Source organism: Nesoenas mayeri (genome assembly GCF_963082525.1).
Source record: "Nesoenas mayeri genome assembly, chromosome: 2".
NCBI lineage: Eukaryota > Metazoa > Chordata > Aves > Columbiformes > Columbidae > Nesoenas > Nesoenas mayeri.
In genome coordinates, this window is record NC_137543.1 from 118,163,620 (window position 1) to 118,179,725 (window position 16,106).

Sequence of the window (16,106 nt, forward strand, 5' to 3'; positions counted from 1 at the left end):
TAGGTGTTTCAGATAAGTTCATTATATCACTACACAAACCCTTCAGTTGAGCCTCAAGATGAAAAGAAGACTTTCTGCTAGCTCAAATTTACTTTTTTTACTGTTCAAGGTAGACAAAAATCTCTTGCATTAAGTCTATCAGAAACTACAGAGTTTGCCAGCTTTAATATTTGGACTCAAAACATGAGCTACTCAAAAAAACCCAGCTAAAAACAACAAAAAAGCCCCACCAACAAAATACCCCCACACAAAACCCAAAAAATAGTATTTACACTACTACACAAAAATGCCCTTCCAAAACTGCTCTGCTAACATTACTTTTCATATAATTCAATGATTCTAACAAGTTTTTGAATACATTTGTTTTGTTAGGAAATGGCAAGCAATAAGTGTTGGTGTCTGAAAGCATGCACCTTGTTAACATTACCTGGTGATTTGAATCTTCACTTTTCTGAATACCGCTCTCTTCTAGCGTGTAGTCATAGTTGAAGAGGTAACCCAGTAAGTACCAGAGAACTCCAGCTTGGAACAAGTGTGTTTGTAGCCAGTAATCCAAGGCAAAGGAGCTAACACACTCTACTCCCAAAGAAGCTACTCGTGGTATGTTCTGAGGGAGGAGAAAAAGTTTGCCTTAGTACTTGTAACCAAAGAAAGCCAACTGGCTTCCTTACCGAAGACTCAAAGCCAAAACTTGTTAGTTCTTGGCTACTACCTAAGCAGCACAGAGATAAAAAAATGAAGTAGACAGAACAACATTGGCAGCTGAAGTTAAGTGTCTGGTAGCCAGAAAACATGGCTAATTAGCCAGCATCCTTCAAAGGAAAAGTAATTGAATAATTATTTCATACAATTAGAAAGGAGCATTGACTAACTAGCAGAAAAACACTTTGAGAAGGTGTCAGATTTCCAGGTGAGCTTTTTAGAGCAATACATGAGTTCTGCAGGGACTAAAGAACACAAATGCATCTACAGTCAATTGCTATAATCTGGTTTTACAGTCTTCTATTTTCTATAGTTTTTTACTATCATATTGTGTTTTCACATACTCCATAGATGGGAAATTCAAGACAAGCTTTCCTTTCTTAACTCAGACAAAATTCAGCATTTATATAACATGAGTTAACTTCTAAAGAGCTGCAACAAAACTTCTTGAATACTGTTCCCACAGTTTATGCAGATTTAGAAGTCAATCTGCTTACACAGGCACTTTTACCTGCTGATTTAGTACAGTAAACTAATCAGCTAGACATGTCAGTAAAAAGGCAAAAGTAGCTGAATCTTTACGACTGCATTTTAACTCCACTAAATGGATTCAAATGTAAGCGTTGAGAACAAGGCAGTAAAGTTCCGTATCCCGTCATGATTAGTTGGTATCTTACAAAAGGGTTTGATCAGTCTCCACAGTTGTCCTATCTCCCTTAAAAGCAGAACATTCCCCTAAACATTTAACAGTTAAATATCTATTTAAGAAAAGGAAAGGCACTCTTACCTTGCCATAATACAGTAGTCTACAGAGGTCCTTGATGATGTTAGGCATTTCTGTAATCTTCTCTCTGCAATCCTCAAACTGAGCTGCTACACTGTAACACTTACTAATATATCCACATACCTACAAAAAGCAATATTTTATTGGTTCCAAGTGGAGGGGAAATGCATGCTTACAATCCTATTTTTAATATATATAATACTGTATCAATATTTTATATTATAGATACACAAATTTATCATCATATTATGTATTTATATATATATATAAAATATATATATATATTTTCTTGTTTTCCAAGAAGCTGATACAAAAAATTCAAGTTGCTGCAACTTACCTGTACAGACATATCATCTGGTTTACTGGAACGAGTCAAGACTGCTACACAACGATTAAAGGCTTCTTGCAATACCTGTGAAGATTGCATGATGCATGTATTCAGCCAGAACAAAAAACAATAAAAACTGGCAGAACATTAGCTGGTAAACCCATTTTTAGTGGCCAAAGGGAAACACATGACAAAATCTGCAGCTTGCTCAAATGGTTTGTAGGGTCAAAATTCCTTGCAAGGGCTGGTACTAACCTTTCGTGCTTTAGAGTTGACAGCATTCTCACATGTGAGCTAATACCTCAGTAAGTTTGCAGACAGCATAAAGCTGGGCAGTAGTATTGATCTGCTGGAGGGTAGGAAGGCCATACAGAGGGATCTGGATCAGCTGGATCATTTGGCTGAGGCCAATTCTATGATGATTAACAAGGCCAAGTGCTGGGACCTGCACTTGGGTCACAACAACCCCAGGCAGCGCTACAGGCTCAGGGAAGAATGGCTGGAAAGATGCCTGGACAAAAAGGATCTGGGGGTGTTGATTGATAGCCAGCTGAACATGAGCCAGTAGTGTGTCCAAGTGGCCAAAAAGGCCAACAGCATCCTGTCTTGTATCAGGAATAGCGTGGCCAGCAGGACTGGAGAAGCAATCGTCCCCTTGTACTCAGTGCTGGAGAGGCCTCACCTCAAATATTGCGCCCCTCAATACAGGTAAGACATTGAGGTGCTGGAGAGAGTGCAGAGGAGGGCGATGAAGCTGTTGAGAGGTCTAGAAAACAAGTCTTACAAGGCACAGCTGAGAGAACTGGGGCTGTTTAGCCTGGAGAAAAGGAGATTCAGAGGAGACCTTCTCACTCCCTATAACTACCTGAAAGGAGGTTGTAGCATGGAGGGTGTTGGTCTCTCCTCCCACATAACAAGTGACAGGACAAAGGGAAATGGCCTTAGTTTGCACCAGAGGAGGTTTAGATTGGATATTAGGAAAAAAAAATCTTCACAGAAAGGGTTGTCAGTCATTGGAACAGGCTGCCCAGGGAAGTGGTTGAATCACCATCCCTAGAGGTGTTTAAAAGATGTGTGGAAGTGGTGCTTAGAGACATGGTTTAGTGGAACCTGGCAGTGTTAGCTTAATGGTTGGACTCAATGATTTTAAAGGTCTTTTCCAACCTAAATGATTTTACGATTCTAATATGTGCAATGGAAAGCTCTTCTGTTCCAGTGACTTGTTCATACTTAGCTTTCAAAAACAGCATGCAGAAAGTCTCAATAGTTTTGTAAAGAACTAGAGAAACATCATGTGTAGCTTGCTTATCCACATTTCAACAGAGAAGTCTAAGTCCAGAAAGGGGTATACTCCGCAAGAGGCTTTTCCTAATGCATCCAGAAAAGAAACAGTAAGAATGGACAAGTGTCTCAACAAGATCAAAAGTGACTCTCAATTGCAACTGATATCCTATGCATGAAGTACCTAGGATGGTGGAAAAGTTAGGAAAACAGACAAACACACCCAAAAAAAGTTACTTGATTTAGTTTCTTTCCATTTACCTCAATTCCACTTTCCCTCCTCAGTTCTTCCGCATTTAATGCTGAACAATTGACAGTATGGAAAGCAAGTTCTGTAGCAGCAGGCAACAGAGGAGATTCTTTGGAAAACAAAAGGTCATCTGATGTTTCAATGGTAATAGTCTTTATCAGCATAGGATAGCCTGCATACTTGTAAGGTTTCAACTCTGAAAGAGGAAACAAAAGTCAAAGTTTACATATATGCAGAGTCTAAGCGATTTAAACCACTGCATAATTGCTAGTGGAAGATATACCAGATATATAAAGGCTAGGAGTCAAAGGAAGCCAACATCCGGGAAAACTGGAGCAAGACAGTAGTCCACACAGTCTGACTCCTTGTCACAGAAAACTGTTCATACTAGAAGCTGACAGAGCTTCACAGAAAAAAAATCTCATTTAAGATTAAAAAAAAAGACATCTCCAGCTCAACAAGTTCCCAAGCTCAAAGCCTTCCAAATGATGTTTGTTTGTCTCCAGAGAAATGCAAGTATAGCTTTGTCTGTCTTAAGCCAGGATTGTCTAACAATAAGCCTATAAGGACCTTTTCCCGTTTGACTCAGCAATGATATATTTTAAATAATTTTTTCATTTCTTTAAGGTTCAGCACTGATAAAAACCAAATTTCATCTTGCAGTATGGAGCAAATTGTGAGCCAATCTAAGTTTACCATTATAATGTAACACTTGGGTAGCAAAGCACTTTCTGCTCTGCAGGATTTGGCCATGGCAGTGGCTGCCAGCCAGGGGCTGTAGTAGAGCCAAGGGTTTGGGTATTCCAGCTCTCTATTCTCACCCATTGGGCTGTGAAAGAGGTAGTGTTGCAGCACACCCACCAGAGGACTCTAGTCAGAATTGCTACAAGATTGGCTCATTTTTTAACAGCCACATAAGTGCAAACTCATTTATACCTACAATCTGCCATCTGCATGACTGAGTACTAGTAAAGACTTCTCTGCATAGACAGAATTGCAAGTGTAAGTTATCTATGGAGGAAGATTCAGACTGATTTGTATGGGAGCAGAGAATTCCAAAGAACTACTCACACTTTTTTGAGTTAAGTTTTACTGCAGATGAATTGATTTCACAGAAGAAAAAGTCCTATTTTGAAGCTCTTTACCATAGCTACATAATGCTGTGGCAAGCCAGAAATCACATCCACAGAACACACTCAAGAAGATGGGAGATTAAAACTGACCACAACAGCCACTAAAGAAATGAACCTTAAACATTCTTCTGAGGCAGCACACTTACCTTCCTTATGCCTGTTGAAGAGGATGCTTTGAGTTTTCAAGATCAATATTATGTTTTCTGGATCTGGCCCATCTATCACCTTGGCAGACTTTGTGCATAGAAACTCATATGCCTTATTAACTTTTTCAAACATATCCTGCAAGTAAGGAAGAACAGTCTTAAGAGTTGCTCAGAAACCCCTAAATTACTACAAGTCTGCAGCATCAGTTTCGATGCAGGTGAAATAAAGCATTCCAGGTTATTAGCCTCAACACTAGTTTCACTGCCTTATTACACTTCAGAAAATACTCAGGATAACATTAAGAAGACTGGATCACAGATCAGTTTTCTTTTGTCTCCTAAACTCCACCAAAGGCAAGAGACTAGAACCAAGACAATTCTTCTACGACAAAATTACAAGTACAGTTTAACTGACTGTAAGAATAGGCAGAGGATGCAGTCCGTTTTCGAAAGGGAGCAATTAGCTTATTTAGGTCCTGTGTAACTCTTTAAACCAGATGCTTTCTGAGCAGTAGGTCTGATCTGATTACAATTGCTTACTGTAGAAATCCTAATATTCCTTGATTGACACAAGTTACTCATCTGCAGTATGAATCTGTATTTTAGGATTCACTCAGGGCACAAACTTTCAAAAGGAGAAAGAAGATTTAAGTGGGCATTTCAGAATTCTTAATACATGTAACAGCTGAATTTGTCCCCAATTTATTAACATCATAACTTTGTCTTGTACATACCCTGCCTTCTGGATTCTTGTCTGGGTGATATTTTTGTGCCAGCCTGAAATAAGCTTTCCTGATCTTGCTTTCATCGTGTCTACAAGAAAACAAGTCCTTTACATTGAGTATCAACAACAACAAAAACCACAAAAAAAACCAAACAACCCATCACAAACAACCACCACCAATCAAACAACTACCACACACAGAAAAACAAGCCTGGATTCTGATAACAGTATTAATAATAATTGCAATTAAGTGAAAACTATAAAGCTCTCATATTTCAATTTGAAAATCCTGCTTCGTCAGCTGACACTGAATGGGGGTTATCATGCGGCCACAAAATAGAGATAAATCTATTTTAGCACCTCTCTTGTACTGAATATACTAATCAGAAGGTCCTCAAGGTTCTTGAACCTTCTAAGTGAAGAGTCTAAATGAGCTATAAGTGGTAAAAATCAGTAGTTTGTTATTTGTAACAAGTGCACTGTTCTTGAAGGATAAATACAAACTGCTGTCAGTTCTTTTCTAGAGTCCTGAAGTCAGAAACCAGTGACAAGACAGGATGTAAAAAATCCCAAGGATATTACCCTCAAGAAAAAGGACAATATTTGGCAGGGGAAGAAGGATGATTAGAGAAACAGAGTTCAACTTTTAATATCTTCAAGTTCTGCCATATTCTTTGCTCACTGTGGTTGAGTCTAATGCTTGTCCTGTGCAACACCCTACTGAATGCTTTGTAGGAGAGCTCCAAGCATTCCTCTTTTACCAATTTCAGTTTCTCTGAACACTTTACAGTTATTCTCTCAAACATTGGAGTTGGATTTTCAAGCTTATTTTCTTTTTAGATAAAGCAATTCGTTATTAATCAGTTAGACATAACTGAACTGGTAAAACTAATTGGTTGAGAGTACTGAGATAAGAAACTTCAGTTTGTTCTGTGTAAGGAGTTTATGTAAATGTAGTTAACTTTAAATACCAAAAACAACTTACTGGCCTTGTCCTTTGGGAAGGTTAAGGACTTCATAAGCATCATCTATTGACATGGTAGGTGGCTTCTTTTCTACCTCCTTCTTCCAAGCTTCTAGTGTATCTTTCAACAGTTTAACCTAAATAATTACAGTTTATTAGTGTTTCATTCATACTGACATCTGTACATATCATCATTTTAAATAAAGTGCTGCTTTATTAATGAATCCCTATCACCCATCACCCTAAGTTCAAAGGCCTAATCCTTTTATCTTTAGTAATTATGGTTCTCCATCCAGTCAGGAAGTTTCCTGGATGCTTTACTTTGCTTTTTAGTAGTGATCACAAGGAGGATATATTGAATATGATTGCTATGTGGCATGAAGACTATTCTGCTTCAAGATAAAGCGTTTAAAATATTTGCTTATGAACTGAAAGTCAGGATCAGTTACTTGAAACAAACCTAGCATTTGATTTCCTGAATTTGGTACAAGTCCCACTTTTAGGACTCTGAAAGATCAAGAACTAAGTGATCCTAAAAAAATTTGTACTTACTGGATCTTTAATTGGCCATTCTGGAAATCTGAGTGTATCACAAAGATGCTTGAGGTAATAAATGTTACAGAACAGCTCATTTTCCAGTTGTGGATAGTTGATAACTGGGATAGGGCAGTATTGGTAGAGTGCTCTTGTATTGCTTTGAAGACGAGGGGTGAAGTCAGCAAGATGAGCAGCGATCTTCTCTATCATAAGACGCCTAAAAAAAATTACAAAGTTTGGTTTAACTTTTGTCAAGCAGACCTCAGTTCTCAGTGACTGTACAAGTGTGTTCAATGATTTCTTCTGAAAAGATTTTCCTTAGTAGTTTCCCACATTTCAGAGAGGATTCAGAATAGAATTCAGTCCTATTCTGTACAAAAACCTATTTCAACACCATTAAAATTACTTTATTAAAAACAACAAAGTGACATTTTGCTTTCCCTCAACACCTCTTTTACTTTTTGTATTTTTATGTTCTAAAAATGCACTGTAATATTAGAGGCGTATCTCCTAGGTATGTACTAGTAACAAATGAGTACAGTAAGTATAAAGCAGTTCATGTAAATACTTAAGTCTCTACTCATGAAAGGAACTTAATCAAGTATGACACAGGCAGACATAAAGCATATTGTCAGATGTCAGGGAAATATTCTCCTTCCCTCTGCCAATTCCACTCCCTCCTGCCCCTGTTATTTTTATATAGAAGCAGATGGCAATGCAGGACATTGCCCTTGCAGAAAGCAAACATGAAACCCAGGTATTTTTGGCTTTCCTTAAGAATGTTAAGGACAAGACCTCTTCAGCACAAGATGTAGTTCAGATTTATTTGTCCCTCTGACAGAAAAGAGTTACCTCATTTCATTGCTCCAAATTGCTTCTGGAGTGTCAAATTCTCCAAGGAATATCTCAGAAAATTTTTCTGGTTCATAGTTTTCTAAATAACACACCATTGCTTCAGGAAGAATATGTCCAAGTATACTTCTTTGAACTAGATCTTGACCTTTTGTCTACAGGAGAGATCATATTGTCATCTCAAAGGTAATCTGAATTCAGTCTCGCTAACCAACTTGAAATTTAAACAGCTCTCCCCCTTTTCCCTGATAGTTCTCTAATTCTAACTCTGGAGAACTTAGCGAAAGAACAAGCATCATCGTTAACATCAGTAGAGGTGGTCTGCAAAACTATTTGGAAACAGGGATAGTTACTTTTGCAATCTACTCACTTCTTCAGACTTGAAAGCTTGTTTTGTATGTGTGTATTTCAAAAACCTAGAAGAGAAACAGCAGTTATCTTCCTGTTTAACTGATACTTAAGGCACCCTTGAAAGACAAGCAGACCAACATAGTCCAGCTGGCAAGTCTCATACATTTACTTTGAGATGAAAGGGTAACAGCATCAAATCCTTGGGAAACCCACCAAGTGACACACTTCCATATTATAAACATCACCTTATGTTCATTATTTCAGTTTGAAAGTCTTTTTCCTGAAAGCTTGTTTTCTCCACAAAAAAGCAATAAACAAAAAAGAAGCTCAGAGACACAGACCTTTCCCTACAAACCTCTCCCTGCATCGTTAGATCACTATTGCAGAGATGAAACAAGATGACCTTACACTAACTGCTCAGTCCTGTCACACTAGAGTAATCACATAAACATGTATGCATTTTACTATACAAAAGACTTAACTGGAATTGTACAATAGCTTTTTAAGAACTACTGAATTTAGAGCAAGAGTACTGGAATGGACTGCAGTAGCCACCTGCCTGTGCAGTGTATTTGCCAGGCAGTACAGACTAATTTAACTGGTTTAGGCCTCAACTAAAACAGGCTATTAGTTTTTTTCCACCACTTTTGATAGCTACTTACTATAAAAAACTACATTAGCTTATCAGTAGCCTATATTACTACTCTTCAGTGCCTGGCAGGGTCATAAGCAATTCAGTTTTTTAGTGACTGATTAGACCACATGAAAGTGATATTTCTAGAGGGTGTTTGCTTGGAATCTCATGTTGGTTCTAGCTAGCCACAACCCCTAGAGCATTTAGAGCGACAGTACTTCTGAGCATGACCGGTCAAGAAATATTTTGGGTATTATTTTTCCTCACCTTGCAATAGGGAGTACATTGGAACCCGTGTACATCATGATAAAGAAGAATACTCCACTCAGATAAAAACGAGGTAACTGAGGGTTATCTTGCATGACATGAAACAGCAATATAGCAACTTTTTCCACAAGGATAGGATCAAAAGTCAGTAATAGCTGAAATGAAAGGACACAAGAATTTATATTAGCTGCTTGGGTAGTCTCAGTTACCTAGCCAAAACTGAAGTTTTAACCAATTCAGTACTGGGACAAGCCAGTAAACCTACAAGAATTTATTAAAGAATACTTCAGCCCCCAAAATAACAACTTTGAATCCCAGAATGTTTAAAGTTGGAATGGACCTCTGGAGGTCATCTTGTCTACCCGCCCTGGTCAGACGCAGGGTTACCTAGAGCTGGTTGTCAAAGACGATGACTAAATGGCTTTTCAGTATCTCCAAGGGTAGAAATATTTATTAGTGAGATATTGGCTGAAACCATATGAAGTTTGTAACAACACCCAGTGACACAAACAACGGCAGGATGCCAGAGATGTCATTTGATATGTTTGCCCCACTTAGAAGTATTCATAGAGGGAAGATAAGTCAGACTTCTGCTCATTTCAAAACATTTTTGAAGAGCTGCTTACCTGAGTGATATGAGGAAGGCAAGTACTATCTGACAACAGCCTTTTCACTCTAGGCAGAGGTCTTATAATAGCATTATCCTGATCCCTAAAAAAAACCAGACAAATCGGCACAGCAGTAAGCACACATGCACCTTTTCTGTTTCAACAATGAACAAATTTATCAAGCCATAAATATCAGGCTATTGAGATCATATTTATTGTCATTATTTTTGTTAACTTCAAAGTTTGTTGTTAGTGTGGTTTAACATCATGCACTAAATCAGCTTTGCTTCCAACTTGAGTACGCCTGCAAAGAAAGATTATGCCACTGTGCATTAGAAACATACATAGCTTGTGCATTCATTTTTGCAGTCCCTTTCACAATACTAGCATTGTCTCATTTACAAACTCTCTATTTCCCCACAGAGTTAATTACTACTACATAAAACACTAACACAGTTCATTAATGTGCTACTTGGTTTTTAAGAAAAGCTTTAAGATAGAAATTATGAATTTATGCATCTGCCAGAGAAAGTTAACCACTTCTGCTGAAAATTAGTGTTTACCTGCTGGGAAAATATCCACACATTGTGATGAGCATGTTGAGTACAAGTGTGGCAAGGTCAGTCTCATTCAGCACAGCCTGGCCGCTGGCAAGCAAGCACCACTTCAACTGAGGGATGACCTGCAATGGTCGCCACCCATCCATACCTTGAGCCCAGCAACGTGTTTTTGAAGTCAGTTTTCCACTGTCCCATAGTTCCTGCATCTATTGAAAGATCAGATTAATTAGTTGATCTGGCATTCAGAGCTACCTTTGCTCCTAAACATCCATTCTCAAGACAAGATTTTAACTGCTGGATGGCAGACTACTATGGTTGCATGAAATTCCAACATACTTATAACTGTCAGGAAACATGAAGTAAAAGACTGCAGCATAATTGGGGCACAGAGGGGTAGGCAGCCTTACCCAAAAGGGCTGTGGTTCTTGGCATATCAGGTCCATTACCTAGCTTTTATCCTTATTTAAAGAGTTACTTCAAGAATATAGTTTAGCATTGTTTACAGTTTTCCCTCTTACTGTTTGAAACACACCCAGTCTCCAGGATGGAAATAATCTTTTAAGTTTGCGAGTTTGAAGCTGACAAGTACCTCTTGAAAGCTGTAAGGACCACTCCTTTCTTTGTCAGCATTGCCAAAATACCATTCTTTCTCACTCTCCCTCTTCATATCAGGTGCCGCCTCAATCACATTGCTCTGGAAGTTGATGTTTAAAAGATTAGCTTTAGCTTCAGTGCAAATATCACATTTCTACAGGAAATTTGAGCAGCTTTTTTTATTTTATTTATTTTTTTTTTTTTAAGAATTGTCCTTTTAGCAAAGCAATGTGTAAGTAGTAAGAAACAAAGGCCACATACCTGCAGAGGGACTGTAGCTCTGCTCGTGTGAAGATGTGCCAGAGTAAGCAAATCTACAAGTATTCTAATGCCATTTGAATCCATAAGGTCCTTCACATTTTTCTGTTAATGGATGAACTGAGTTACCACAAGCATTTTCTATCTAAGAGTTGTTACAAGTACTGAACAGTTTTATTCAAGTAACAAGGGGCATGAGAAAAGTCAAATTCTCTCAAATGACTAGAATGGTAAAATCACCAGAATATCTACATTTCCTTCACCTTTCTCACCAGCAAATAGCTAATGCATCCCAGAAAACTGTATCAGACATTGTTTTAAGACTTCCACGGGACTTGATTTTTTGCTTAGGTTAACCCTGAAAGACTAGTTCAGACTATTTCATACAGCTGAAAGAGTGATAAACTACTGTTAAGGGTACATGTCCGCCTTACCTTATTAAGGATCAGCTTGTTCAGAAACAGTATCAATCTGTCCCGCTCAAGCCTGTCAGTGCACTGTAAGAGCAGAGGAGAACAAAGAAGTATTTACTAGCACATGTAAGAAGCTACCTTCAAAACTCAGTACTGTTGCACCTGCAAAGACCTGTTTAGGTTTTCATGCCCAAGATAAAACTCCTGACTATTAAATGTCCAATTTCATGCACAACTAAATAAATGTAGCTTTCTGCCACTGAAGAAGAAAAGGCCTTGTGGCCCACCACCACCCCGCTTGTTGTGCTGGCTCTGACACTCAAACCCACTTTTCTACTCAGTCTGTTGTTCTAAAGGGACAGTGTTGGATTCCCCAGTTAGCTAAATAACACAAATACAAGGAAAAAAAGAGAATGCTTTGAGTCAGCAGACAGAAAGGGTTTTTGATGTTATGTCTGTGGTGAGACTATCAAGATTCAAGGCAAAATGACAAGAGAGTGCACTAGTTCGGTTTCACTGAAAACATCCAGATCTAAAACCCACATGGATACTAGCAGAGAACCCCTTCTTTGGAATGCATGGAAATGCATTTTTGCAAGCTGTGCCAGTCGTCAGACATAACTGAACAGACACTTAACAGGCAAAGAAGTTACCACTAAAAATCTAATCCATCACATTTGCCAATCTAGGGCTATAATTTCATCAGGTTAGGAACTGTTGCTAGTACTCGAGTCCATATTTCAAAATATAGTGATGTGGAACAAGGTTCTCCTCTTAAAAAGCTTAGCTTTTGCATTTTTCAAAAGCAAGCGCAAGATAAATATCACATAAAGTTCCTTCACACCATTTCTGTACAGCCTGAAAACATGTTAAGGCCAACAAAATGCAGATATAAAGAAACTTGTCTGAACTACATTTATGATGAGCAGGGTTTTTTTAATGAAACTGCAACTGAATCAAGGGAAGATAATAGGAACACTTGATGACAGCATGAAAAAGTATTCATGCTGCAGTTTCACATTGTGTAAAAACAAAACTTTCACAGCAATTTGAAGGATCTGAACATATGTTGGACTACCTGTACATTAACTACTATACCAAGTAACTTTAAATAATTCTTACCCTTTCCAACATCCCAACAATGTACTTAGTATCAGAAAATGGCCCTATTTCTTCATGGCATCTTCCATAAACAATGGCCAATGCTTGCAGACACAAGCATTTCATATTCACTTTTGGGGTAAGCAAAAACCGATGGTACAGCTCATTGAAGAATTCGTATCTAAGAAAAAGATGAGATTTTAGCAAAGAAAACTGAGACCTTGGGAACAAGACAGAATTTTAATAATGTCTCACGATTTTTTGATTGCTCCAGTCTCTTCAGTTTCATCTTCTTCCAGTAGCAGCCTTAGATAATAATCCCCTATTTTTATTTCTTCAGAAAGGCAGTCATATTTTACCTGTAACACAGAACAAGTTACTTAACAGTAAATATGTTTCTCCCCCATTCAGTTTTCACTTGCATAACAACGCTGTACTTGCTTTCATCCATACATTCAACAAGGTTAGCAACCCCTCTTACAGTCTGAGGAAGACTGAAATCTGCAAGTTTGCTGTCAAAGAAATATAGATCTACAAAATGTATGCTATAAGCTATTGTTGCTCTTCAGAACAAATGAAGTCTCTTGTCTTACTGAAACCCCAGCTTCCAGCCTTTAAGTAACTTGTCTCTAATATCAGCTGGTTTTATTAACTAAACTCGGGTAATAAGTGATGTATTCAGTGACTCATGCTTTAATAAGTAGTTATTCCATTACAGGGTATTTCACTCAGTGTTACTACAAGCACGAAACACAAGCATGACTTAATTACTAGTTATACTCTTTGTTATGCTGGGTAATAAAAGCCCAGAGGCATCAGTTTACACATCAAGAAGCTGAAGGTAAATTGCACAATGAAAGCCACCATTAACTTCAGAGTAACTACATTAAATTTAACCATATGCCTCAATGCTCAGTGGTTTTAAGCATTTAGCAAGCACCTCATTTAGAGGTACCTCTAATAAGCCACAAAAGCCTCGCTCCACAGCAGGTTTTCTTATCTATAGTTTGCAGGCCACATAAAGGTCTCTACAGATTTGACCACAGCACATGATACAAAGAGGTTCCACTAACCAGAACACTTCCAGAGCAACCTCAGTCCACCAACTCCCTTGGCAAAGTGACAAGTTCCACAGCTGGCAGAGAAGCCTTTGTCACCACTACATAGTTAGTTCAAATACTTACTGCATAGCCTGACAAAGTATTCATTTAAAATATTTAAAAGCAAGTCTCAGAGACAGCAGCTGTTCAAAGATCAGGTTACAGAAGCTCCCTCAGCCATTCCCAAAGTATCCTGGGCTGTAACTGCAAGAACATCAGCAATACACTCCAGCAGCATCAGCCACATGGGGCACAGAGTGCAGGTGGGAAGCCTTCATTACTACATTTCAAATCTGTACTCTCGATTCCACCCTAGTTAGCACCTCTAAAGCACATAGAGCTGGCATAGCAGGCATGTGGCACCCAGAAGGTCAGGTCCATACCTGAAGGAAGCTTCAAAAGCTAAATGCCAGTGCAAAAAATATCAATCCAACCCCAAACTTAGCCATTTACTGCATGAAGGTAAGAAGCCACCTGTAGCTGTGTGATAGGGGTAAGTTGCATGCATAAAATAGTTCTTTCTCCTGAAGCATTAGCTTGATGTCTTGCAACTCTTTCTGATTTGCCAGAGTAGTCAACTGAGAATTCCTCAAAAGCAGCAGTTTATTCTTGTTTCACTAGCAGTCCTCTGCTTAGATTTCAACTAGAAAGCTGTACTGTAACAAGGATGGCATTGGGAATATCTAAGAATATCTTACAGTTGAATTCAAGTGTGACTTATTTTTTTCTTTAGCATTACACATTGAATAAAACTGTGTGGAACCATAACAATACTGGAGATAAAGGGTAGAGTACAAGAGGTGTTTATTAGCAGATTACTTAAAAATGTCTTGCAAGTTGTTTTAGGACCACACAGATCATTTTGCAGAAGCCTGAAAGGCTATTTTGACTTTAGGAACTGCTGTTCCTAGAACGTAAAGACAGTATCTTCAATCTATAATTAACAGAGCAGCATGGTTTTAGCTACGTAACCTATTCATGGTTTGGCAACCCAGTATTTAATGTCCTTTGGATCACTGAGATATGATGGAAATAAAGATAAGGAACTTGCTATCAGGAAGTAGTGACTTGTGAAACTACCCAAAACAAGTCTGATGGAGCATATTCAAGACAAATATGACTTATCTTGACAATGTAACACTAACTCTCCTCTTTTCCTCTTAATGCAAGAATACATCAAGGGTTATGATCAATGTTTCATCTCTACAGTGTCACTTGTCAGGCTGAAGAAGTTTCAGTTTTGCAGAGTGACAGTGGACAACAGTACCTGTTGACAGCCTCAAGCCTTGGCAGCAGTTTATTCTAGAACCCCAAAAGAATTCCAGCTTGCAGTCAAGGATTGTCAACACGAGATTCACTCACGTAGTTAGAGACAGAAGTGGGACATTTTAAGTAGACATATTTTACATACACAGTTTCTCCTACAGTGGTCATTTACCTCAAACTCCTGATGGTTCCACGAGATAACATTAGCACTACCAAGTTCTCTGTCAATATTAAACGCTCTCATCTCAGACTCAAGAGTATCTCTCAGTTCTTCCCGCGTTTTGAAGTTCCAAATCAAGTTTGATCTAGCATGATCCTGAAGAAATCTAAGAAAGAAGATACATCGTTTAAACCCCTCAAAACATTATCTGAAAGGCAGACAAGACTCAGCTGGCAAGCTAGAGAAGATTAGCATTAGTGGACCTTAATTAGAAGGCACTGAGTAGTGGTCTCTGGTTTGTTAATTACAGTAGTTCACTTATATTGTGTTTTCATAACCATGGAGGTGAGCCTACACTAAAACATGGCTGTTGTCATTCCTTTCGGTTCCATGTAGCTGATGCATATAGCTGATGACCAGAAGACATGCAAGTTATTCATCATATCTGCCAGTAAGGGCTACAAGTGAACAATAATCCAGGGCAGATGACATGCACATACCAAGTGTATGTTTAAAAAAAAAATATATATATACACAAAAATAGAAGTTGATGTCTCAAGTGTCACAAGACAGTCAGTGAACATTTTTCAGTGCCAGTTACAAAACAGCTTTTGGATCCAGAGACTGGCTGAGAGCAGCATTTAATACTCAAAATTTAGGAGCATGCAAATCTTCCTTTCATGCAACACTTGCACAGAACAGAGTATATTTGACCTTCAGAAATGTTAAGCACCAAATCAAAACAGTTTAGTTTATAGAATTTCCTTAAGCTTGGTTTAATAGAGGTTATTGAACAGTTAAACTTTCAGTCTCAAACATAACTTGTCTAGCCAAATCAAAGTAATATCTTTTTTCAGATGGAAGCCCCTCCCTTGTAAACTTTCACAGTTTTAAGAACTCACAGGTAAGCAAGCTGCATTTAGGACCTGTGGTGTCATTTGAAATCCAGTATCCATGTGTTTTCTCTTTGCCTGTCTTGAGCTCATTTTTACTCGGATTCAAGTTAAAACATTGTGATGACCTTACAAGCTGACACATTAACACGCTACAACGATACTCACTGCCGCTTTACTTAGTCTTCAACATCATGCAG

The 16,106-nt window shown here is 38.3% G+C and overlaps 1 protein-coding gene across 2 annotated transcripts in view; it reads right to left on the minus strand.

Moving 5' to 3' along the window:
- DNAJC13 (DnaJ heat shock protein family (Hsp40) member C13) overlaps positions 1 to 16,106 on the minus strand; it is a 55,734-nt gene that overhangs the window by 14,012 nt on the left and 25,616 nt on the right. The window contains exons 22-40 of one of the 2 annotated variants that reach the window (XM_080364265.1): positions 15,026 to 15,179; positions 12,743 to 12,846; positions 12,509 to 12,668; positions 11,408 to 11,470; positions 10,977 to 11,078; positions 10,711 to 10,815; positions 10,125 to 10,327; positions 9,580 to 9,664; positions 8,954 to 9,108; positions 8,072 to 8,117; positions 7,702 to 7,856; positions 6,865 to 7,066; positions 6,334 to 6,449; positions 5,359 to 5,437; positions 4,625 to 4,760; positions 3,357 to 3,541; positions 1,824 to 1,898; positions 1,490 to 1,609; positions 428 to 607 (exon numbers count right to left, since the gene is read on the minus strand). In XM_080364265.1, coding sequence (XP_080220391.1) covers positions 428 to 607; positions 1,490 to 1,609; positions 1,824 to 1,898; positions 3,357 to 3,541; positions 4,625 to 4,760; positions 5,359 to 5,437; positions 6,334 to 6,449; positions 6,865 to 7,066; positions 7,702 to 7,856; positions 8,072 to 8,117; positions 8,954 to 9,108; positions 9,580 to 9,664; positions 10,125 to 10,327; positions 10,711 to 10,815; positions 10,977 to 11,078; positions 11,408 to 11,470; positions 12,509 to 12,668; positions 12,743 to 12,846; positions 15,026 to 15,179 — 2,425 coding nt within the window. The remainder of the gene's footprint in view (positions 1 to 427; positions 608 to 1,489; positions 1,610 to 1,823; positions 1,899 to 3,356; positions 3,542 to 4,624; positions 4,761 to 5,358; positions 5,438 to 6,333; positions 6,450 to 6,864; positions 7,067 to 7,701; positions 7,857 to 8,071; positions 8,118 to 8,953; positions 9,109 to 9,579; positions 9,665 to 10,124; positions 10,328 to 10,710; positions 10,816 to 10,976; positions 11,079 to 11,407; positions 11,471 to 12,508; positions 12,669 to 12,742; positions 12,847 to 15,025; positions 15,180 to 16,106) is intronic. The other variant, XM_080364266.1, reaches the window with a different exon arrangement.